The 24,415-nt window shown below is 40.7% G+C and overlaps 1 protein-coding gene across 1 annotated transcript; it reads right to left on the bottom strand.

Moving 5' to 3' along the window:
* Window positions 1-857: 857 nt before the first annotated feature.
* Window positions 858-4,514, bottom strand: LOC143135057 (cathepsin Z). The gene is made up of 6 exons (XM_076295787.1): window positions 4,366-4,514; window positions 4,112-4,275; window positions 3,733-3,912; window positions 2,416-2,566; window positions 2,011-2,176; window positions 858-1,611 (listed from the first exon to the last, which is right to left on the bottom strand). Exons 1-6 carry the CDS (start codon window positions 4,497-4,499, stop codon window positions 1,498-1,500), a joined length of 909 nt encoding a protein of 302 aa, XP_076151902.1. The 5' UTR covers window positions 4,500-4,514; the 3' UTR covers window positions 858-1,497.
* Between the last annotated feature and the right edge of the window lie 19,901 nt (window positions 4,515-24,415).

Below are 24,415 nucleotides of genomic sequence, written 5' to 3'. Positions count from 1 at the left end.
CACCATCAGTCCACACCATAGACTGTAAAAAATAGGTCCACACAAACAATTCTGGTTTCCTTGCACTAGCCATTTCGTCATAGCCTATTCTGTCTGTTTGTAAAGCACAAACTTTGGTCAATTTCTGTAAAGAAACAGTGCCACCTATAGGCCTGGGGTATGAAGTAACGTGTTGAGTTGTGTTGAGATGGATCCGTTTGGACGCAAATATTCTTGATGCGGTTTCAGGCAAGACGGAGGAAAAAAAGATCCACACGTACGAAACCGATCTTTTTTTCCTCCGTCTTCCCTGAAACCGCATCAAGAATATTTGCGTCCAAACGGATCCATCTCAACACGATTCAACACGTTGCTTCATACCCCAGGCCTATAGGTGGCTAGTGCAAGGTAACCAGAATTGTTTGTGTGGACTGATGGTGAACTGTCAACTGTAGTCAACTGTAAAACTAATAAACGTTATTTTACGGTTTGTGAAGGGTGCATTCCCGTCCTTTATTTGGCTAATGCAGGTAGGCCTACTAATCACCTTTACTTTCTTTGGTTGTAGGATAGTCCGTGATTCACATTAGTTTTGGCCATCACCGCAATTAGGCTACTAAACGCAAGGGTTACCCAAGTTCTAGGCTATTCTGTCGCCACATTTATACTATTGCTATAAAACCTTCGTTAGTAACAGTCAATACTTTTGCCTGCATCAAATCGCGCATTCGCATTCAGTCTGCTACCATCGGCTTAACGTGAGTTCTAAGCGTCTTTGTATGCTTATATCTGATTTCACTCGACTGTGAATGCATGTATATATGTTGTAAGACATGTAAAATAAATGAATGACACTGGCACTACGCACAAATTAATGTAGCCTAAACTTACACCGCACTTTCCTAATAACTTAAGTTCTCTCGCGTCACTGACAGTAGCTAGAATGCATAAAAAAACACAGGGGAAAACAGTGTTCAGTCCACCAAGTCATAAGCTATCGGCGCTGCGCAGCACCAGTTGTGATATTTATCTTACGGAGTGTAATCGTAGGTAATGTCATGTATGAAAACTAGTATTGTTAGGCAATACTACAAGTGCAAGTCCAGGGCAGCTGAGGTGTGGCAATGACATCATCGCAAGCAGGATGTGCGGTTTCGCTGTCTAAACGAATTCAAACGGGCGACGGTTTCAGATTTCTCCACTCTGGGACCAGGTTTCAGAAAGGTGCGGTTTCGGGCAGTGCGTTTACAGGATTCGTTTGGACGCTCGGCCAAGACGAAGCAAAACCTCTGCGTTTAACCTAAAAAGCGTCTCCGTGTGGACGGGCCTTAAATGAGAGGGTTAGTCCACCTCAAGCTGGTGTGTGGTGAGCGTTCCTCACGCATAATGGCTGCCACGCATCACCCAGGTGGGTGCTACACATTGGTGGTGGTTAGTGAGGTTCCCCCTTCACCGTGAAGCACTTTGAGTGTCTAGAAAGGTGCTATGTAAATGCAATGTGTTGTTGTTGTTAGTCTGTTATGTCAGGATTGGATCCCCAAAGGCACAGCTTTTCTCAATTGCTAAGTTGTACCAGTTTCCTTTGCCTCTTTTATAGGCACTTGTGACAATTCTGGCCCAGCCATGCTCTCCCTGTAACAGAAAGGAAAGCATATTAATCAGTGCTAAAACTCAAATGGTGTCAGTCTAAATAAGGTTAATTTGGCAATAAAATACATAAGATAATATTATATAATATATTTGTATATTTTGTATACATCAGAAAACTGAATGTATTTGTATTAGAATGAGAAATAGTAACAACATTATAGTTATTCATTTTAAGAAACATTAAACTTAAAGGTATCATTGCCCGAGAAACCGTTTAATACTTGTTCCTTTTGAAATACTATAGCTCACTCCATCATAGTCATATTACTGTTCACATGCGCTCTGAGTCTGCAGTCACATTTCTCACTATTGTGAGGCTAAACATCACTCACAATGGGTCTGACTGAGACAGACAGACACTGATGAGGTAAACACACTCACCCAAAACTCTCCCCACGAGTTCCTGACCACCCAGTATTCCGTCCCGTCCTCTGCCTCTCCCCAGCCGGCCACGGACACAATGTGATTCATCAGGGAGAGGGGGTGGAATTCAGCAAATACACCCCCAGTGTAGGCCTCCAACCCCGATGTGGCCATGATGCCACAGCTACAACACATTTCCAAACCATCATTTCAGAGATGGGTAAGAGAAAGGTTTTCACAGCACCGACATCATGGTAGGCCTATCAATTTCCCAGGAACATACTGACAAGAGGGTAAGACTTTATCTGTGCCTTCTGTGCATCAAGTTGTCTGATACACTAAATAATGTACCTAGACAAAGTATGTAAATAATGTGCGTGTTGTACAAATATACAGTGAAAGTGTGAACAGTGGGATCCTTGCCTGATTGGTCCATTTGTGTAGATTTCTGCCTTCATCTTGTCTCGTCCAGACACCTCCCCATAATCACCAACTCGCCAAATGGTGTAGTTCTTCACAGTGTCACATGACCCGAAGAATGTGCATGTCCCACATTGATTGAAAGTGTCACACACTAAATTCATTAAAAATAAAACAGAGAATTAAGGTAGGTCTATGTTGTATACATTGCAAACATGGGCCTATTGATATGCATTCCACACCTGGGGGGTATTCTAAGTACGTGGTTTAGTGACAAACCGAAAATTGACTGCAGGGTGTTTTCTGCATTAAAACATATCAAATAAGCCGTGGAGACAATACTTTTCATTGATCAACCACTACACTATTAGCGAAGTTTACCCCACTACCAGCTCCTCCAACCCCAGCCCTGAGAATAGTTTAACCAAATGTGACAGTACAACAAATCCTTGCGATACTGGGTTGGAGGAGCTGATAGGGGGACAGTTGGTAAGTAATCTTAACAGTCTTCTGTAATAAATTCTGGGTTCGCTAACTACGTTGTTGGTGCTTCGTTTTATGTGTAGGGACCCTGAGCAACCTACTGATGATGTTTGGTGATGTTTTCAACAATATTACTGGTTACAAAATGCTATTTGGGAAGCGTTTCTCTCATGGCCCTTAGCTAATCCACTGTTTGCGATTTGGGGCTATAGCGTATACCGGAGTAAGCTCTGTAGTGGTTGATCAATGAAAAGTATTGTCTCCATGGCTTATTTGATGTGTTTTAATGAAGAAAAACACCCTGGGGTCAATTTCCGCTGGAGTTACACTTTAACTCAAAGTAAGTGGTAAACCTCCTACAACAAGAGCCCTATGGCATTATTATTTTAGGAGAATGAAGCCATACAGCTCTTCTTTTAGGAGGTTTACCACTTACTTTGAATGAACTTACCCAGGTTTGTCAGTAAAAAAGAGAAAACAGAGAATTAAGGTATATCTACATGTTGTACGCGCTGTACACAAGGGCCTGTTGATATGCATTCCACACCTGTACAGTTTATTAAAAAGCATGTCATATTGGGATCATTTGGGTTTTTAAAATGAGGGGGGGGGGGGGGCTACTTCAATAATGACACTCAATGTGCAGGTAATTTCATGACCTGGGTAAAACATTTTACTAATTCAACACCATGCAACACGCCAACACTGGTGGGTCAACACCATAGACTTGTAAGGTCAACACAATACATGTTCTCAGTAAATTCATTTGTTTAAAGTTGCACGTTTCCATAAAATAAAGGTTATAAATTAAACTAATGAAATGAAACTAATGCCTACTTTGGTTTCTAGCTTGGTAATTGTTGCAGGTTTCATCAGGAATTCCTTTCTTGTGGGCGTAGGCATACACCCCAACATGATCACCTCCGAAGCAAGATCCTGCCCTGCCGCAGTCAATCACGTTCTGCACTGACAGGTATGCAGAGGGCCAGGCGCCTTTGCGCTTTATGTTAATACGATCTGAAAAAGAACAAAAATAGCACCTGATATTAGAAATTCTCTATGTAAGCCTCAGACTCAGCTAATCTTCAACTGACTGAATGTCAATATGGTGGTCAATTCCTGATAGCGTTATTTCCAGAAGGACAGTAGAGATTTTGGTGCATTGGTAGATCATGTTGTTGTAACAGGGTGGTTTGGTTGGTTTGGTTTGGTTTACCTGCAAGGGCGCTGGTCGAACCCATGGCCCAACATGAACCACAGTATTGCGGAATATGTTGATTTCGGGTAATGCTAACATAGTTCTTGCCGTTAATGTTTCGCCAGTCCCAAGTCTTCGGGAGGTCGGAGACATTTACATATTCATGCGGCCGTGGATATGTCCTACAGTCATTTAAAACAAAGTAGCAACTTCAGAAATGAGAGCATTGGAACTCATATCGAAAACATTATGTCACGTAAAACATTTCTTACCTCACAAACTTGGGTCTATCATCCTGGATGGGTTTGTAACAGGAATCAGAAACTTTATTTAAAACGTCAGTCGCTTCTATGTATAACTGTACCAAACAAGAAATACAGAACAACAATATTATGGTGGAAGCCATGGTGGTGGTACTTAAAATTTCTCTCGTCCCTTCCCAATATGCAGTAATTAGACATTCAGCCGTATGTTGCCACCTACCGTTGCGGAAGTAGAACTTGTTTTGTCTTGTTCTGGGATTTCCTTGGATTTGCCATCCAGACAGTAAGGCCAGAGGGTCAGCCCAACAGTCTGTTGAAGTGGACCAAAGTTTATCATCTAAATGCGCTACGCATGCCAAACAAACATACCCAATGAATAAAACACAGAACACAAATCAACACTGTCCTATTCTTAAACATTTTTGTTCTGGTTTTCATTATTGTCATTAACTGTAACCAGGGACGTTCTAATGAGGAGACACAGCACTCAAGAAATCCTCCATAGAAATGCATAGGGTTAGTTTGTAACGCCAATATGGCAGTTGTCTACTAGGCCTGTCAAACTCGATTCCTTTTAAGGATCCGGGTTATTCTGAGTCACTCACTAAACTGATCCGGGTTGAACGAGTCACTTGAGTCACTTGAGTCAGTATTGCTAAATCGCAAAGAAATTCAGTCCTACGTTCAAGCAGTGCAGTGGGGTGCTTCATTTCGTTAAGTGCCTTCTCATGTTGGATGTGGATCCTCCATGATTTGAAACCAGGTTTTTGCAGTACTTGCATTTAGCCTAAGAGTTTTGCTCTCCTGGTCAAAGTGCATCCACACATTGTTCATCTTTTTGGTGCTCATGTTCAGAAACTTTGATCTTATTGACAGAGAGGGTAGCCTATATTATAATAATTAATTATTTGTTGTTGTTTTGTTAACAATAGAAAATTGGCCTAGGTCTAATGCTACTCTGCTACAATGTTTATTACCACTACTTTATACTAATAGTAGGCTACTAGGAATCTATTCTAATAGGTATTATATGCAGCTAATACTAGGCAACTAATATTATTAGCCTATTAATCATAGCTATATATATATATATATATATATATATATATCATGTTAGGTAGCCTAATATAATATCATATAATATAATATAAAATAGCCTAATATAGCATCAAAACCTCCACCCACTCACGGGAAAGAAAGCAGTTTGAGCCAGACTGTTTATTTATTGTCTTAACCTAGCCTAAGCAATTGACTTTCAATGTAGACATAGAAACAGGAACGTAGAAATGCCCTGCAGTGAATAAATTATTATTATTGTTATTATTATTATTATTATTACTACTACTACTAGCCTACTATTCTCATTAGGCCTATATTATTATCACCTTGACACGAGTAGAAACTAGGCTACTTGCTCGTCTACAGATCCACTCATGACAATGTAGCCGGCTGATTCGACTGACTCGCACTCATAACAACATAATGTAACCGGTCCGCTCGGCTGATCCAAATCACCCAGGTAGGCTAGCCTACTCAAGCAACTCCATACAGATCTTGCAATGTTTCGGACTGTCTTCGCGACCTAATTGCATTTTAAAGTAGGCTATACGTGCAGAATATATGTTATTTCAGAAGTGAAAGCATGGCTTTTGTTGTGGATTTTCTTTTAACCTTGACGAGGAGTTACTCGCTCCTCTAAAGATCCACTCATGACAACGTAGCCGGCTGATTCGGCTGACTCGCACTCATAACAACAACGTAACCGGCCTGCTTGGCTTATCCGACTGGCTACTCTCCTAGCTTGCAATGTTTCGGACTATCTTCGCGACCTAATTGCATTTTAAAGTAGGCTATGCGTGCAGAATATATGTTATTTCATAAGTGAAAGCATGGCTTTTGTTGTGGATTTTCTTTTAACCTTGACGAGGAGTTACTCGCTCCTCTAAAGATCCACTCATGACAACGTAGCCGGCTGATTCGGCTGACTCGCACTCCAAGGATTAAAGTTCTCCGTCATAGGACGGATTTCCGTCAATTTGATTTTAGAAATGTCATATTTGAGATCGATGCAGATCCGATGAGAAAAAAAATAGGAGGGGGGGAGGACTGTCACACATACTACAAATATTAGGTAAATGTTTAAAGACCTAATATTGTTCTTGAGAACTTTCTGTGTCTCAATCGGTGACCGCTCAAGAAGATACGTCCTATACGGCCTACGTCAGCCATGAGTTTCGCTTTGTATGTTGTAGCTACACACTTGTCTCGGGCGTTTGCTTAAAAAAAAAGAACACGTATGGAGGACTATAACGGTCTAAAAGTTGGATTATAGTGACACAATCGAGACAGCTGATGAGGTTGGCCAATCCGTTTAACTTTTTTGGATATGATATTGTGAGCTCTATGTGTGAATTCGGAGGCTGTGTTCTTTCCGTGCATCAATGTAGACACTTACTATCGCGAACTCTTGGGGAGGTCATTCATTTTGGGTGTCACCTATGACTTGAACAGATAGCCTGCTATGCCACCCGATGTAGGCTACTATTATTGTTACAGTTTTTAATCAATGCAACTAACATTATGTGTAAAGCGACGCAATATAAACCGTAGCCTATGCAATTTATTATCCCGTCTGTTATGACATAGGCTACAACAATGTTTTTCACAATTTGCGACGGAAGGTTTTGACTGAGCGTGTCGAGTAAGGGGGTCAGTCGTGTTTGTGACGCACAGACAGCCTTGTAGCCTATTTTGCTTAGGCCTCACTTTTAACGACAATAGGTTGTTAGTGTATGTTGACAAAAAATAACCATACAATTAAAATAGTCAACTTAAAACTTTGCTATAAAATATTAATTTATAGCACAAAACCATAACCAGTGGGCCTACCAGAACCTCGCATATTAGCGTCATGATTTGTGTGCGTCTATTTGGCAAGGCCACTAGCTGTCATGGATGCGTTGTTGCTAAAGGAAGGCAGGTGTCAAAAGTTAAAAAATAAATGCAGATGGGCAGCTGTTGGAAACGGGGGAGAACTAACAAGCCATGGTGTAAAGAAATGAAAGTGCCAGGAGTTTGCTTTTGCGCGGTTCGCTGCAAGAAAATTGTTTATGGATGCAATAGGAAAACGTTTTAGCACGCCACCAATCAGAAGACCGCCATAAGGTTAACGTTCGTGCACTTCAGGACATCTTCCCTACCTGGTGCAACTAGCCACCACGACAGAGGTAGGCTACGTTTATCTATGGCTGACCGTTTTTACGTTTAGAAAGTAGGCTACGCATGTTCTTTCATAGCGCAACACGACCTGTCCTTAACCATATCGCAACCTCTTGTCAACCTTATACAATCTGTTGCTGAAGACAAAAGCGCCGTCTCCAGATTGTCGTTACAAATGCGCAGACCTCCTGCATGAGCACACACAGTATTGCTGCTCATTGGAAAACTGAGTTGTCTGTAAAACTCAAAATTACCATGTTATCATTAAATGCGGATGAGGCAACAAATGGAAATATGAACAATATCTAGAATGTTCTGATTTGTTACTTTGATGAGGAAATGGGAAGTCTTGCAAACTTGATTTTATAGATTTTACTTGGTGTTGAATTGCATATTAACAAGAAAAAAATCTCCCCTTTAAACACTTTTGGCCTGAAGTAATTAAATAAGAGTGTGTTAAAGCCTTTCTACAATATTGCTGCAGTAGAAAAGAACAGCAATGGCTAATCAGCAATGGTCAGGGATGGTACTAAAATATATTTTTGTTCATCAGGAAAACTCAATCTCAATCAAGAACACTCTCAATTCGCCTTATTCACATGGCGGCCATTGGCGGCTAAAACGAGGCTACAGGGTACACAAACCATAGGATTGTTATGTTCTATGCATTCACCTGTAGGTGGCATTAATTATATAGTAAGTGTACCCTGTAGCCTCGTTTTGGTTTAAACAATGGCCGCTGTGTGAATAAGGCGAATACTCCCTTTACTTTGCTGTTTGCATCTTTTTGTACATTAAAAACCAATAGGTCGCGACCGCAAAAGGGGTGCTATCTCTATAGGTAGATATGAACAACGTATGACTTATGGCCTGAAAAAAGTTCAGTCAAACGATTTTTTTTCACTTTAATCCCTGCGCACTCATAACAACAACGTAACCGGCCCGCTTGGCTGATCCGACTGGCTAGCCTACTCTCCATACAGAGCTTGCAATGTTTCGGACTGTCTTCGCGACCTAATTGCATTTTAAAGTAGGCTATGCATGCAGAACATATGTTATTTCAGAAGTGAAAGCATGGCTTTTGTTGTGGATTTGTTTTTCACCTTGACGAGGAGTTACTCTAAAGATCACTCATGACAACGTAGCCGGCTGATTCGGCTGACTCGCACTCATAACAACCTAACCGGCCCGCCCAGCTGATTCGACTGACCCGGGTAGATAGGCTACTCAAGCAGCTCCATGAGCGTGCAGTGCACGACCTAATTGCATTTTAATATACTACATCTATACACCAAATCGAATTATGTCTAGGCTACATGCAGAACATTGAATGTTATTTCAGAAGTGAAAGAAATGGCTTTTGTTGTGGAATTGCTTTTCACCTCGAGGAGGAGCTACTCGCTCTCGCAGATCCACTCATGACAACGTAGCCGGCTGATTCGACTGACTCGTACTCAACGTAGCCTAACCGGCCGGCTGATCCGACTAACCCGGATTGCTACTCAGCTGCTCCAATCTGAGTCCCATGGTCTGTGAGTCTGCAATGTTTCCGGCTCTGCGGGAAGTTAACCAGTTATCTCGGACTGCCTGCTCACTCAGTTGCAGTTGATTTGTGGAGTTGTGGTTGCCTACGAAATTGTTACATTTTTGGCAGACGATGGCTAGGGCTAGGAGGCTAGCTAATGTTGCAAGAGGTTTGTGTGGCCCTGTTTATCGTTTTAGATTGAATTGTAGTAGGACTCAACTGATCCGAGTTAATGATACTAGAGACTCGCGACTCATGGGTTAATTTAAAGACACGGGTGAAAGATCCGAGTGAGTCACGACTCGAACACCTTTATTGTCTACACATAGCTATTCCACCCCTTCCGCAGCAAAACGTTGACATGTGAATACATTAATCCAGTCATGTGGTGTGTTGTGAATACATTCAATAAACAGTTTAGATGACTAAACAGACCCCACAGTAGGAACTCAATGCAACAAAAGTCAATGCACCTTTCATTACTGAGATTCAAGTATTTTATTTTTCTAATACTTTGTCAATGTGTTCTCAACAGGACAATCAGAAATAGGGTAGTGATCAAACCGTTGGTCAGAATAAAGTTTTGTGGGAGCTTGTGCAGGTACATCTTTCTTTTGTTTCTTTCAGTTCAGTTATTTGACCTATAGCACCTGTGCCGTTTTTTTTGTGGATGTGCGTACCCTGCGTCATTGTTGGCTGGTTACTGTAGTCTCACAGAAACTGAAAGCTACAAATGTTTCCTGTCGTTAACTTCAAGCAACAATTTTCTCATGACAGTTAGGTCACACAAAGGTTTCATGAAAGGTAACTTTTTAGAGAAAAACTTTCTTTTAGAACTTTTTCTAATGAGGAGACACAGCACTCAAGAAATCCTCCATAGAAATGCATGGGGTTAGTTTGTAACGCCAATATGGCAGTTGTCTACACATATTCCACCCCTTCCGCAGCAAAACGTCGACATGTGAATACATTGATCCAGTCATGTGGTGTGTTGTGAATACATTGAGCCAATCATGTGTTGTGATTTCGCCGCCGGCGCAAGGTTGGTGTCGTTAAGCCTTGGGCACGCGCATTTCTGCCGGAAAGTGGTCTAAAAGGCATAACATAGGTCTAAAAGGTTTGCAATATATGGCCACCAAGTGGAGGGACTTGCCTAAAAGGACTTTGATGTAACTACCATCAAGTTTCAATTTGGTCATTCAATGCATTTAAAACTGTTAATAAAAAAGGAATTAGGCTACTTATGGAGTAGGCCTACCCAAAACCAAGCAGGCAAATGTATGCATTCTTTTTTTTTTTAAAAACTCGACACATCATTGTTTGCAGTGCAACATTTGTACTTGACAATATCAACAATACAGAAGAGAGAAGAAGAACGATTGATATACATATATACCGGTAGTCATCAAATATGAATGAATTTGGTCATGGTAGGCTTGTTGGCCTACTGCTGAGACAGTGTTTGCTTAGACTAAGAAAGAGATGACAAATGGGGTTAAATGTATTTGCAACATGTATTATTCATCCTGATGCTGTGTCCCCAGGGAATGGGTTGTCCTTAGTAAATACACACGTAGGCTATTTAACAACATCCAACCACATACAAACCCATTTTAAATCATATCTTAATGTTCATGAGCATAGTGGCTTTTTCTATTGTTTCTCATTTAAGGCACTGACATACTCTCTAGTTGACAAGAGAAAATCCTCATTGTTTAGTTATGAGTATTTTTCACCCTGTCTTTGTGGCATGCTCGTTTCTGAATCCAAAGATTATGTCTTACTAACTTCAGCTTTGTTTTTCCCTGTCATGCCAGGAGAGGGCGTAATTCCCATACAGCTGTGTTACTCTACCCTGGCTGCAAATAACATTTGCTGCCGCTAGAGTGCGTCTAGATTTCTATGCTAGGGTTACTCCAGTTCTTCAGAGAATGTGGACCCTTAGTTTGCCTGCTTTAATTTTTGGTTATGGCGGCAGCTCCACAAATCTTTCCAAAGAACTAATAATATATGCACTCTGTTTCAGCCATCAGTAAAGCTCAAAACCATGTGTGAGCCATTTACAGTTTTGCATGTTTCCATTCATGCCTTTGTTATTGTTTGTTTCACTGGAGACCATGAGAATACTGATTAAAGCTCAGCTTAAAATGTAATGGAAATCAATGGTTGTAGTTTACCAATTGGTTGCTCTTTGAATTGTATTTTTCTGTGTCCAGAGCACAAGAAGGGCACTTGTCTCCCAGGTTGCATGACAGGTGGCAAAGTTGATCACTCCAAAAGCTAGATGTATTGATTAGTTCTCAAGGTCATGGGGGGGGGGTCAAGGTCACTCCAGGGCACTGTGGTTAAATTGGCGGAGGCATACTCAAACCCTACTGATGGTTTCATTTGCATTTTTTGTTATCAAAACAAACACTTTCCAATTATCTTTAGAAGTACTTCACCTTTATGCAGTCAGATTGATATGGAAACATTATCTCCCATTCTACCTCAATGATGTGCCTACACAATATTGGTGCTCATTTGACATAGCTACATAGAGATTACTACATTACTGCATTAATTAATTGGGTAACCCTTTGACCCAGCAAAGCTTTATAATGCTTTGTGACACTTCAAGCTGTAAAGGCCTAGTAACATCATAATGCTTTATGAGTCATGAGTATGTATAAATAGTTATAAATATACTAATGTCAATAATAATGCTTTATTAATACTGGGTGCATAAGTGTTACCATTAATTATTATGTCATGACACTGGCACATTATTTCAAGAACTTCAATGGCTGTCAGGATCTGGCCCGGACTGCTAAGTTTGTGCCACCCTGGTGGCCATTTTGTGTATTGTCCTGTGTTTGTTTTTGCCTGTTCCCCATGTGCTTTGTGTTACCTGCCTGTCACCTGTCTTTGTCTCCGCCCCATCTCCTTATTTGGTCTATGCTTCCTGTCTTGTTAGTTTTCCCTCCGTTTCTGCCTCCTCACCTGTTCCCTGTTATTGTCTCGTTTGGTTTCGTCCAGTCCTCTGTCTTTCTGTTAATTGGTATGTGTATTTCTATCCTCCTGTTTCTCTGTTCCTTGTCGGATCGTCTCTCTGTTTGTCTTGTCAAAGCGCTGTTGTAAGTTAGCCTTTAATTGTTAAGTTTGTGTAAGAATAAATTGTTTTTGTATTTGGGTCCTCCTGCACAACCCTGACAGTACGATCCGACCACGATGGACCCAGCAGACCCCGAACCATCCGGGGAGGAACCTCAGCAGATCGGCTACTTTTTTGAGCGACTTAACACCATCCTTAATAGCAGCACATCTTTGGAGAAGAAATTGGCAGCAGTGACTTTGCTCGAGAAGAATCTCTCCTCCAAATCTTGGCTGGCAGCACTTCCGGCGGCACCGAAGTTGCTGGCTCAGACCACTGGCTTTAGGAGAAGCCTGCAGGCACTCCTTGCTCCCTCCAGCGAGGTTGCTAGCCTCCAGCCTGATCCTGTCCCTACATCCCCTGGCTTCGGGCCAGTGTGCCAGGGGCTTAGGGTGGGACAGCTGAGCCTCCAACTAGCCAATACCACTCCAGATTTTCAGCCTGCTCAGGTCAAGTTCTCTCCGCACTCAGAGGGGTCGCAGGAGTCCCAGTTCTGTGGAACCAGGCTTGCCCTCAAGCCTCCCTCCCGAAGGAGACGCGGTGCCAAGCATCGTCCAACCCGGTCCTCTGACACCATGCCTCCGGTGCCCAGCCCAGAGGCGCCTGCACCTGCGCCCAGCCCAGAGGCGCCTGCACCTGCGCCCAGCCCAGAGGCGCCTGCACCTGCGCCCAGCCCAGAGGCGCCTGCACCTGCGCCCAGCCCAGAGGCGCCTGCACCTGCGCCCAGCCCAGAGGCGCCTGCACCTGCGCCCAGCCCAGAGGCGCCTGCACCTGCGCCCAGCCCAGAGGCGCCTGCACCTGCGCCCAGCCCAGAGGCGCCTGCACCTGCGCCCAGCCCAGAGGCGCCTGCTCCTGCGCCCGCAGCCGAGTCTGCCGTTCCGGTGCCCAGCCCAGAGGCGCCAGCTCCTGTGCCCGCAGCCCAGTCGCCCGACGCCACGCCTGCAGCCCAGTCGCCCGACGCCACGCCTGCAGCCCAGTCGCCCGACGCCACGCCTGCAGCCCAGTCGCCCGACGCCACGCCTGCAGCCCAGTCGCCCGACGCCACGCCTGCAGCCCAGTCGCCCGACGCCACGCCTGCAGCCCAGTCGCCCGACGCCACGCCTGCAGCCCAGTCGCCCGACGCCACGCCTGCAGCCCAGTCACCCGACCCCTCGCCTGTAGCCCAGCCTCTGCCTGTCTGTCCAGCCCTGCTTCTCCCTGTCTGTCCAGCCCTGCTTCTGCCTTAGCCCGATCCGCCTCCCTCTGACTTTCCGGCCCCGCCTCTGCCCGAGCCCTTCTCTGTTCCTGTCTCTCCTGAGTGGTCTGTCCCTGTCCCCGTCACTGTGCCTGTCTTTGTGCCAGTCACCATCCCCGTCACCGTTCCCATTACCGTGCCCGTCTCTGTCTCTGTCTGTGTCTCTGATCCAGTCACCATTCCAGTCACTGTCCCTGTCACTGTCTTTGTTCCTGTCCCTTCCCCTGCCCCCGTGTCTGAGTCTGTCGTGTCTGAGTCTGTCGTGTCTGAGTCTGTCGTGTCTGAGTCTGTCGTGTCTGAGTCTGTCGTGTCTGAGTCTGTCGTGTCTGAGTCTGTCATGCTGCCCGAGTGTCCAGTCTTTGTCTGCTTGTTCCCTGCCCAAGTCTGCAGTCATCTATCTGTCCTGCCTGTGTCTGCCCCGATGGTTCCTGCTCTGTCCCAAACATCTGTCCTGACCCTGCCGGCCAGTCCCTACCCGCCTGTTCCAGTCCCGCCTTCCAGACCCCCTCCACCCACCCGGGTTGGAGTTTCGAGGGACGCCTGGAGCTGTCAGTAGAGGGGGTGGGTACTGTCAGGATCTGGACTGGACTAAGGATTTTGTGCCACCCTGGTGGCCATTTTGTGTAGTGTTTTGTGTTTACCTGCCTGTCACCTGTCTTTGTCTCCACCCCATCTCCTTATTTGGTCTGTGCTTCCTGTCTTGTTAGTTTTCCCTCCGTTTCTGCCTCCTCACCTGTTCCCTGTTATTGTCTCGTTGGTTTCGTCCAGTCCTCTGTCTTTCTGTTAATTGGTATGTGTATTTCTATCCTCCTGTTTCTCTGTTCCTTGTCGGCTTGTCTCTGTTTGTCTTGTCAAAGCCCCGTTGTAAGTTAGCCTTTAATTGTTAAGTTTGTGTAAGAATAAATTGTTTTTGTCCGTAACTCTGCCTGGTGGAATCTTGCATTTGGGTCCTCCTCCAGCACTCTCTTGCGTTAAAATAAATGAATTTCCTTGATTGCATTAAAATAATTAGAAATAATGCCAACTAGCATGATGCCTTATCACAAACGCAAAACTAAATTGGTTTCGGTGGCTCAGAGTTGGATCAACTACAAAATGTAATGAGTTCATCCTTGGGCCATGCAACATCTTTCCACCAAGTTTCATGGTCCAGAAAAACTGACATCCTGCCTTGAAAACAAAACATAACTTGGCGGAGGTAAACACATAAGCTTCTTGACAGAGGTATAAACAATAAACACTTTCCGCACTCAAAGTTTCCAAATGTGCAGAAGTGAAGCGCAAGATTAGTGCAATGCATATTACGCCACCTGAGAGATATGATTTTTGTGATATTTGTCAGACAGGTGGTGAGGGGGAAAAATTGTGTGCACTGAAACTTCTAAAAACAAATGGTTTCAAAACCAGGGAATACGTGACAGTCATCAGACATCTGAGTAGGAAACAGTAGGAAATTCACACAAGTGAAAGAAGTGAACGCACCCCTGTAGGCTACTTCTTAAATATAAAATGTTTTATCACCACTACAAGTTACAGTAAAAACTAACAGAACAACAAAACAAAAATGAACAGTTTAGATTACTAAACAGACCCCACAGTAGGAACTCAATGCAACAAAAGTCAATGCACCTTTCATTACTGAGATTCAAGTATTTTATTTTTCTAATACTTTGTCAATGTGTTCTCAACAGGACAATTAGAAATAAGGTAGTGATCAAACCGTTGGTCAGAATAAAGTTTTGTGGGAGCTTGCAGGCACGCGGGAACCTATTTTTGACCAGGGGTGCTGAATAACAAAATAATGGATGTCCGACGATTTCTCTCCCCCCCTCCCTTGGACATGTTTCGGAGTTTGACTGCTAAATACGTCATTTTAGTGCGGTGTGCAGGTGATAGCGAGACATTTTAGAAAAGTCCTGGGCAGCCGCAAATTCCAATGTTCCGCGACAGCACTCCGAGTCCACTGCGCCCACCCTAACCCCACAGAAGCGCACTTGACATCATTAGCCTATTTCAGTATAGTTAAGGAAAATTACTTTTCTGATCGTCAAAATCACACCAGAGATGTTAGGCTTTAAATATAGGCTAATAATCAGGCTGCAATGATCTCGCAAATAATTTCTGAATAGCCCTAAGGTGTGTCCTAATAATTTCTATCTTAGCGACTAGGATAGTGAAATTATTTCACTAGCTATAAATGTATTAATTTTGCAAAACTGTAGAACACAATTAAAGTTTCTTTCAGCTTATCCGTGCTTTTTTTGAACGTGTAAATCGCATAGAATATGTAGGCCTATATCAACCGTGGGCCTACACACTTAATCGCTATCACATAGAAACAACGCTACGGTTCTAACAGTAGGCTAACTGATTCACGTTCACGTTGATCTCTATAACTGTTCATTTTTAGTAGCCTATATTCGAACCTATCCATAACCCTTTTTTGCTATTTGACTCATCATTTCACATACAAAAATATAAATAATGTCAGACAGCGAATTAGTTATTATTTAAACATATACAGTATATAATATTTGTAAAAAATCTATCTCCTGCCAGCAGGGGGTGCTGCAGCCCCCTTAGCACCCCCTTCCCGCGCCCTTGGGAGCTTGTGCAGGTACATCTTTCTTTTGTTTCTTTCAGTTCAGTTATTTGACCTATAGCACCTGTGCCGTTTTTTTTGTGGATGTGCGTACCCTGCGTCGTTGTTGGCTGGTTACTGTAGTCTCACAGAAACTGAAAGCTACAAATGTTTCCTGTCGTTAACTTCAAGCAACAATTTTCTCATGACATTTAGGTCACACAAAGGTTTCATGAAAGGTAACTTTTTAGAGAACAGTTTTCACACTTCAGTTTCAAATGTCTGATTTCAAAACTCTTCACACTGTGTACTTTACAAAAAGGTACCAGACCAGATCAGTTAGCTTATGGTGCAAAATATACACTATGACTACCAAAATGTTTCATACTTCACCTAAAAGAGACTCATGCTGCCATACCATATTATGCTGATGCTATTTATATCTCTTGTATTGTGACTTATGTTTTGGCAGGTTTTCAACCGAAAGTTTTGAACCAGTGACCAGCACTAAAATGTTGGGTAACACTTTATAATAACTACACACAATTCATCATTTATTAAGCATTTGTTACTTATTAGTTAATGGTTTGTTAATCATTAGTAATGTATTGTTCATACATAATTTATCATCAGTAAAGCATTTGTTCACACAGTTATGAATAGTTTGTTCATAGTAAATAAGCCTATATCTAAAATATGTTCATACATTATTGTTAATACTTAATAAATTATGCAATAATATGTTTTTGATGAAGTAAAATTTCCATTATTTAACAGTTGTTACATACACATGCACTAATAATTAGTTAGGGTGGATACATATTTTATATTTTATTTACCAGTTCCTAATACTATAATTCATGATTAACTCAGGAGTCACAAGTGGTTAGTTTTTACATCTAAAGAGAGGACTTGGGTAACACTCCATAATAAGGTGCCATAATAAATAGCAAACTAGTAATTACTTAACCCTTTGTTAATATTTGTTAATTGTTACTAACATATCTATTTGGCACAAGTTAATAGTTTTTTAATCATTAATTAAATATTAGTTGTTTGCATAAAATCTGTATGTTAATGTTTTAGCAAATCTATTAACTAATATTGTATTAATATGTGTTAATAGTTAACTAAATGTCTTTTTGGCACTAATTAACAGTTATTTCTTGCATCATTTAAACATTAAATGTTTATTTGCAAACTATATGTTAATAGAAAAGTTAATGACTTATTATTATTTAACTAATTGTTATTAAACTGTGCTTCTGCCTATCCCAATATGAACCGCTCTCCATAGGACCCTTACAATAGATAGATAGATAGATACTTTATTGATCCCCAAGGGGAAATTCAAGAAAAAAACACGGAGCTACCTTGACATGCTGCCACTGTTGTCGGTGCCGGAACCGCTTGCAATAAAGTTGGTTAAGCTTAATTAATATATTAGTAGTATATAGCTATAAGCGTGGGGCCCCTTATAATAAAGTTGGTTAAGCTTAATTAATATATTAGTAATATATAACTATCAGTATGGGGGACCCTTATAATAAAGTTGGTTAAGCTTAATTAATATATTAGTAGTATAGCTATCAGTGTGGAGCCCCTTATAATAAAGTTGGTTAAGCTTAATTAATATATTAGTAATATATAACTATCAGTATGGGGACCCTTATAATAAAGTTGGTTAAGCTTTATTAATATATTAGTAATATATAACTAGTCAGACGGTGAAGGGACTGAGACCAAAACTGGCTTATCACATTTATTCCTTTAGGAAAAGTTAAAACAACAAACAAGTTTAAAACAAGTAGTTGAATGGGCTAGCCTATAACACATGCATCATTCCTATACCATCACTGTCAGCCCTACTAGCAAGGGAGACATGCGACATGGAATGTTCAGGTGCACAGAACGACAGTTTATTAATATTCTGAGACTCACTAAACACTCGCAGACGTAGACCATAGCTAATGCATAAACATAATGCTAAACTAAATGTACATTAATTTCCTGCTAGACTGAAATGCACTTTCCATGCACACTAAGCTAAACTACACTGAATGCATGGAAAGTTGCTAGCGGAGTTTACAGCTACTGTAGTCACGTTAGACTCAGTGTGTATGAACTCGTGGTCATAATGAAAACATTAATAAACGTTCTCTAAGTTGCTAGAATTGCACCCAAATCTTAACAATACATGTAAAGTAACATAATACAGGTGGTATATCAAAGTGTTCAACTTAAACAACATTTTACAGTTACAAAATTAAAACAAAGTGGGGAGAGCTTTATACAGTCAACCTACGCAATGCAAAGCATGCCGCTTCTGATCGGCTATGGCAACAATACAAGGACAAAACGCAGCAGAGCTGCAGTATACCCAAAGATCCTTGATTACCTCCGCTTTAACCCTCTCTGGTATACCGTTTCTCCAAAGGGGACTCCAAAACACCAATCTCAATAAAGCTGCTTAATTACGTCGAAAATCACATACAAACACTAAACTACATTTCTAACTCTGTTACACCCCTCCCCTGAATTTCACCAAATTCAAGCAGCAACCAAATAGTACTTCCAAAGGCAAAGAGTACACTACTTTCAAAGACTAGACAGAGAGTCACCAATTACAGGACAGCCAACCACAAAGGTAAAGTGGAAGAAGAGGAGCGCAAACTCTCACACAACCAACCACTGGCAGTAGGGTGCCTTACACCCCACAAGACCATAAAGCCATAAACCATAAATTCCATAAATTCTCCACAAAGCTAATCAGAAAAGCTAGATAAATAATAATATGTCATTAACTTTTATATTAGCATATAGTTTGTAAATAAACATTTAACATTTAAATGATGTAAGAAATAACTGTTAATTAGTGCCAAAAATATATTTAGTTAACTATTAACATATATTAATACAATATTAGTTAATAGATTTGTTAAAACATTAACATACATATTTTATGCAAACAACTAATATTTAATTAATGATGAAAAAACTATTAACTTGTGCCAAATAGATATTTTAGTAACAATTAACAAATATTAACAAAGGGTTAGGTAATTACTAGTTTTCTATTTACTATGGCACCTTATTATGGAGTGTTACCAGGACTTTTTATGCCTTGCAACACATTTACAAATGAGTTATAAAGTTTACATTTGCATTTATTAATTTAGCAGACACTTTCACCCAAAGCGACTTACACATGTCAATGTAATTAAAGGGCAAGTCCACATTGGTGGACGCCGGGGCTTGAACCCCCAACTTTATGGGTAACTGTATATTAACCCAGCTCCTTATCCTCTATACTACCTCTGCCCAGTGGTATTACAACAGTCAATTCAAAAATATAATGTAGATATGTGTGTTTACTATGAACAAACCATTTTTAACTGTGTGTAAACATGATTTACAGATGAGAATTAATGCAGGAAAATGCTTTACAAACGAAGAATACAGCATTTAATAATAGTTTACAGATGTTTAATAAATGCTTAGCAGTGTGTAGTAGAAGAAAACAGAAACTCTTGCATAGTTGTAAGTGTTCTTATCTGGGCCAAGGCAGTGTAGTGGATAAGGAGCTGGACTAGCATGCAGTAGCCTGAAATGTTGGGGGTTCGTCTCCTGGCTTTCACTGTTATGTCAATGGCCTTCAATTTAATTGACATGTGTGCGTTGCTTGTCTGCTAAGTGAATGAACGTGAATGTAATCTTTACAACCCATTTGAAAATGTGTTGCAAGCCATAGAAAGTCCTCACTTTAGATAAGCTCACAAAATATCATTAACTAACCACTTGTAACTCCTGAGTTAATCATGAATTATAGGATTAGGAAGTGGTTTATAAAATATGTATCCTCACCCTAACTAATCATTAGTGCATGTGTATGTAACAACTGTTAAGTCATGGAAATATTACTTCATCAACAAAATGTTATTTCATAATTTATTAAGTATTAACAATCATTTATAAACATATTTTATATAGGCTTATTTACTATGAACAAACAAGTTATATGTGTGCACAAATACTTTTTTATGGGTATTAACATAGAAGCAATGCTTTACAAATGATGAACAAAGCATTTTGTAATAGTTTGCAACTAGTTTGCAATAATGGGAAAATTCTTTTTTTTATAAGTGGTTGTTTCATTATTTATTAAGTATAAATGATGTACAAACATATTTTTGGATAGGCTTATTTACTATGAACAAACCATTTATAACTGTGTGAACAAATGCTTTACTAATGATAAATTATGTATGAACAAGAAATTACTAATGATGAACAAACCATTAACTAATAAGTAACAAAGGCTAAATAAATTATGAATTGTGTGTAGTTATTATAAAGTGTTATAAAATGCTCTATAGAGTTATGATGGTGGCAAACACTGACTGAAAGAGGTACTCCTGAATTTTGGAGGAGGTGGTGATTGATTACATTTTGCATGAAAGCAAAGCAACAGAATAGACAATTTAGCTCACATAGTCTTCTGATATGGTAAATGTGTTACATGTTTTGAACAAGTGACATTGAGACAAGCGAAACTGATTGTAGAAAAATTGTAATATAAAAACACATATTGCTGCTTGGAATCTAATTTTTCCACAAATGTCAAATAACTTCATAATAAATAAGGAATGCAGATATTCAAGTCAGACAAATAAAAAGATATAGAAATGGCATGGCAGCACTCGAAGTTTGTGTTCTAAGCTGTTTTACTGTTTTTTTTCTGAGCTTCGATCTTTTTTTAACCAGACTTTGTCTAGACTCAGTACTCTTACTGCCGTACGTCCGAATATTGCTTTGAAACAAAAGCTCCTGATACATCTAGATCTGGACAATATGCTCCACGTCTACATGTATATCACACATTTCCCTACTGAATGAGTTACGAAATGCACATACCATCACTATAAACTTAGAGTGATTTGTGTCCAAATAGAAGCCTTTACCTCAACACAGTTTCTGCCGAAGTCAGCAAATGGTTCCAATTATAAATAAATGAATGACTGGTGATTAAATTAGAAGTGCACTATAGGAACTGCATTAAGGTTGCATTGGTGTGCTTTGCATTGATCCTGTAGGCTATTGTACAGTAGGTTTTACTTGAGAGCATTAAGCAATATTAGCCATCTGAATTGCTACCACTTAATAATGCTGTGAAAATGACTCAATGCTTCTTTAATGGGATATCACTCCAAAAGAAGTTGTAACACAACTTCACATCTGAAGATACCATGAGAGCCTGAGGTGACAGCTGATTCTTGTGGCATAATGTGACTTTATCAGTTCCAGAAATACCTGGGTCCTGAGGATGATGCCTAGTGGTACTTCACCTCATCATCAACCACCCATCCACTACGACCTGGAGCCAGAGTCTCAGGTGTGTGTCTGTCTGCGTGCATCTGATCATTCAATCAAAGTTATACAAAACACTGTCACAAAGTCTGATTCGGATGTCTCAGTAATCCCTGGGAGTCCAATGGGAAGTATTGCTGATGCCTGAATTAAAAGCTGTGTCAAAGTAGTTGCTGTCTATACATCTATTTTATTTCTTTTCACTGTAAAAGTGACATATGAAGGCCTTTCCAAGTAGGCCTTGCCAAGACGGTTTAATGTGAAACAAACTTGTAGTCATCCACTCAGTGATACACAACATCTAAGAGCTCAGAGCGCAACCTCTCCTAATAGTAAAAGATAAGGTCATTAGGGACTTGTGCACTCATTGCAGAAGGTCCATGAGTGTTGTGTTAAAAGCTTCATTGTCTCTGAGTTGGTTTCCTTTGTGAACATGCTTTAATAATGCATGGTTTGATGGTTAAGGCCAGTCCCTGGAGGGCAGTGAGAGTTGTTAATGTTTCAGAGATGACGCTGCTCAAGGTAAGTTGACACATGGAAAACCACATGCACCACAGAGTACATGTAGACAGAGTCTTAATGTGGTCCTTCTATCATAATCGCCTGACCACATGCTGTCTTATTTAAGAGTTAAAAAAATTGTGATATATGATCTGATCGATCTCTCAGAATTAACATCAAAACTAAATCCCTTTCATAAGAAGAAAATGAAGTCGTCCAACTTATAAGGACAGAAAATCATATTTGGTTGTACCTCCCTTGCTTCCACTGAGGGATAGGGATGCACCAATTGTGACATTGTGGATCAATAACAATATTTAAAGAACAATTTTGCCGATAACCAGCACTAATACTGACATTTTTAAATGTGTTTGTCTACTTGGTTTTTGTTGTTAATAATACCCTTACGTGGTAGGGAAACAAAAGTATATTAAAAAAAAACGGAACCATTTCATAACATTATCTCTAAATGTGGCAGCACCGTAACTATTAGCCGTGGCTTCTACATTGATTTTGCAAAATTCCTTCAGCTATGAGGTTAATACACAGGAAATTAGTGTATGTACACATGACCCAACACTTAGCTTTAGTGCAAAATTAATGCAACATAACAGATAAACATCAGTCACTACCACTGGTAACATTATTTGCCTATATACAGCAGCCCGATACCAGTCAATAAGGTATCTGTCGATAACGATGTTAGGCCTATGCATCCCTACTAAGATATATAAATGTTCTTATTCAAAAAGCTCAGTATAATAGTGCTATATAGTTAACATTTAAATCATAATAAAAGTCATGACTATGGTTGCAAAACTATTATAGGGGTAAAAATGCCAATTACGGTTTCGTAGTAAAATGGTAATCAAAAGGATGTCTCTCAGAAGATTGATCAGTCAGACAGGATGCTGGAGATGTCTGTGTTGTCTAATGTACTTCTGTGACATTTGTGCTCTATCTGGCAGGCACAGTCCACATACACAGTAGTCCACGTGGGGCAGCCGTGGCCTACTGGTTAGGGCTTCGGACTTGTAACCGGAGGGTTGCCGGTTTGAACCCCGACCAGTAGGAACAGCTGAAGTGCCCTTGAGCAAGGCACCTCACTGCTCCCGGAGCGCCGCTGTAGCAGGCAGCTCACTGCGCCAGGGTTAGTGTGTGCTTCACCTCACTGTGTGTTCACTGTGTGTGTTTCACTAATTCACGGATTAGGATAAATGCAGAGACCAAATTTCCCTCACGGTATCAAAAGAGTATACTTTATATATACCCCCCCGGCACACACACACACACACACTTTCTCAACCCCATAACTGTCCAATCCCATTTCCTCTTTTTAAAGGTGATACTTGACCACACAGGGGGGAAAAAACACTGAAACGCTAAAAACAGACCATCTGATGTAATCCATCATCTAGCATTAAATGAGAGACTAATAATTTCAAGTAATAGTTGATGTCTTTGCAGCAGAGAGACTTGATTACAACAGCACACTGCGCTATGGGCTTCTGCAGACTTAAGGAAGGACGGGACAGCACACTGACCCACCATGGCTCCTCTCCTGAAAGCACATTAAGTCCAGCCTTACACAGCTCCACTGGCTCCCTATAAAACACAAGAATCAATTTGAGCTTCTCGCTGCTATCGTTCAAGGTTGTAAACGGTCTGGCTCAACCCCATAAAGAGAATGCTACCCTGCCCAATAATCCGGACATGTCCTTCCTGTTCCTATTTGGACATTATTTTTTATCGCTTAATTTGCTGTTAAGATCTTAATATATCTTAACGACAAATATACAGCATATATACAGGTGCATGTCAAAAATTTTTTATATAATGGTGAAGTTCATTTTTTCCCATAATTTATTTCAGAAAGTAAAACTTTCATATAATCTAGATTCATTCATAAAGTGAAACATTTCAAGCCTTTTTATTATACAAAAATGTCGACCTGAGATGAGCTTTAATCAGCTAATTAAGTCAATATAACGGCAATGGTTTCCTGAGCAGTTAATCTCTCAGTCTGGGCAGGGCAATGGTCTTTTCCATCAGATTTTTTATTTTTTAAGAATCACCTGTATATATACACTCACAGTATACAGTATATATATATATGTGTGTGTGTGTGTGTGTGTGTGTGTGTGTGTGTGTGTGTGTGTGTGTATGTGTGTGTGTGTGTGTGTGCAGTGACGTGAACTGTTGAGTGTTTACAGCAAATAAATCAAATCAGGGTTGTCTGTGTTCCATGAAATGGACAACCTATACGTCCTGTCAAACCTCGTGTGGATTTTAGACCAGATCAATGACCATGTCAAATTGCGAACATTATTCCATTTCGTTCAATTTAAACTGGCAGCTTCCATTAAAACATACTTTTAAGCAGAATCATTGTCTGACCAGGTTGGTCAGCATGTAGAGTAGGCTTGATCTGGTCAGGTCAAGCTGTTCTGAAAGTGTAACTGTCCTATGTTTATGCTCTTGCACATTTTTCCAATTCTC

The sequence above is a fragment of the Alosa pseudoharengus genome, unplaced genomic scaffold (assembly GCF_046254945.1).
Source record: "Alosa pseudoharengus isolate Yale_2024_CS ecotype anadromous, Long Island Sound unplaced genomic scaffold, YU_APseudo_1.1 YU_APseudo_1.1_scf_2, whole genome shotgun sequence".
NCBI classification, from domain to species: Eukaryota; Metazoa; Chordata; class Actinopteri; order Clupeiformes; family Clupeidae; genus Alosa; species Alosa pseudoharengus.
The sequence above is the reverse complement of the archived record's forward strand: the minus strand, read 5'-3'. Positions and strand labels throughout refer to the sequence as shown.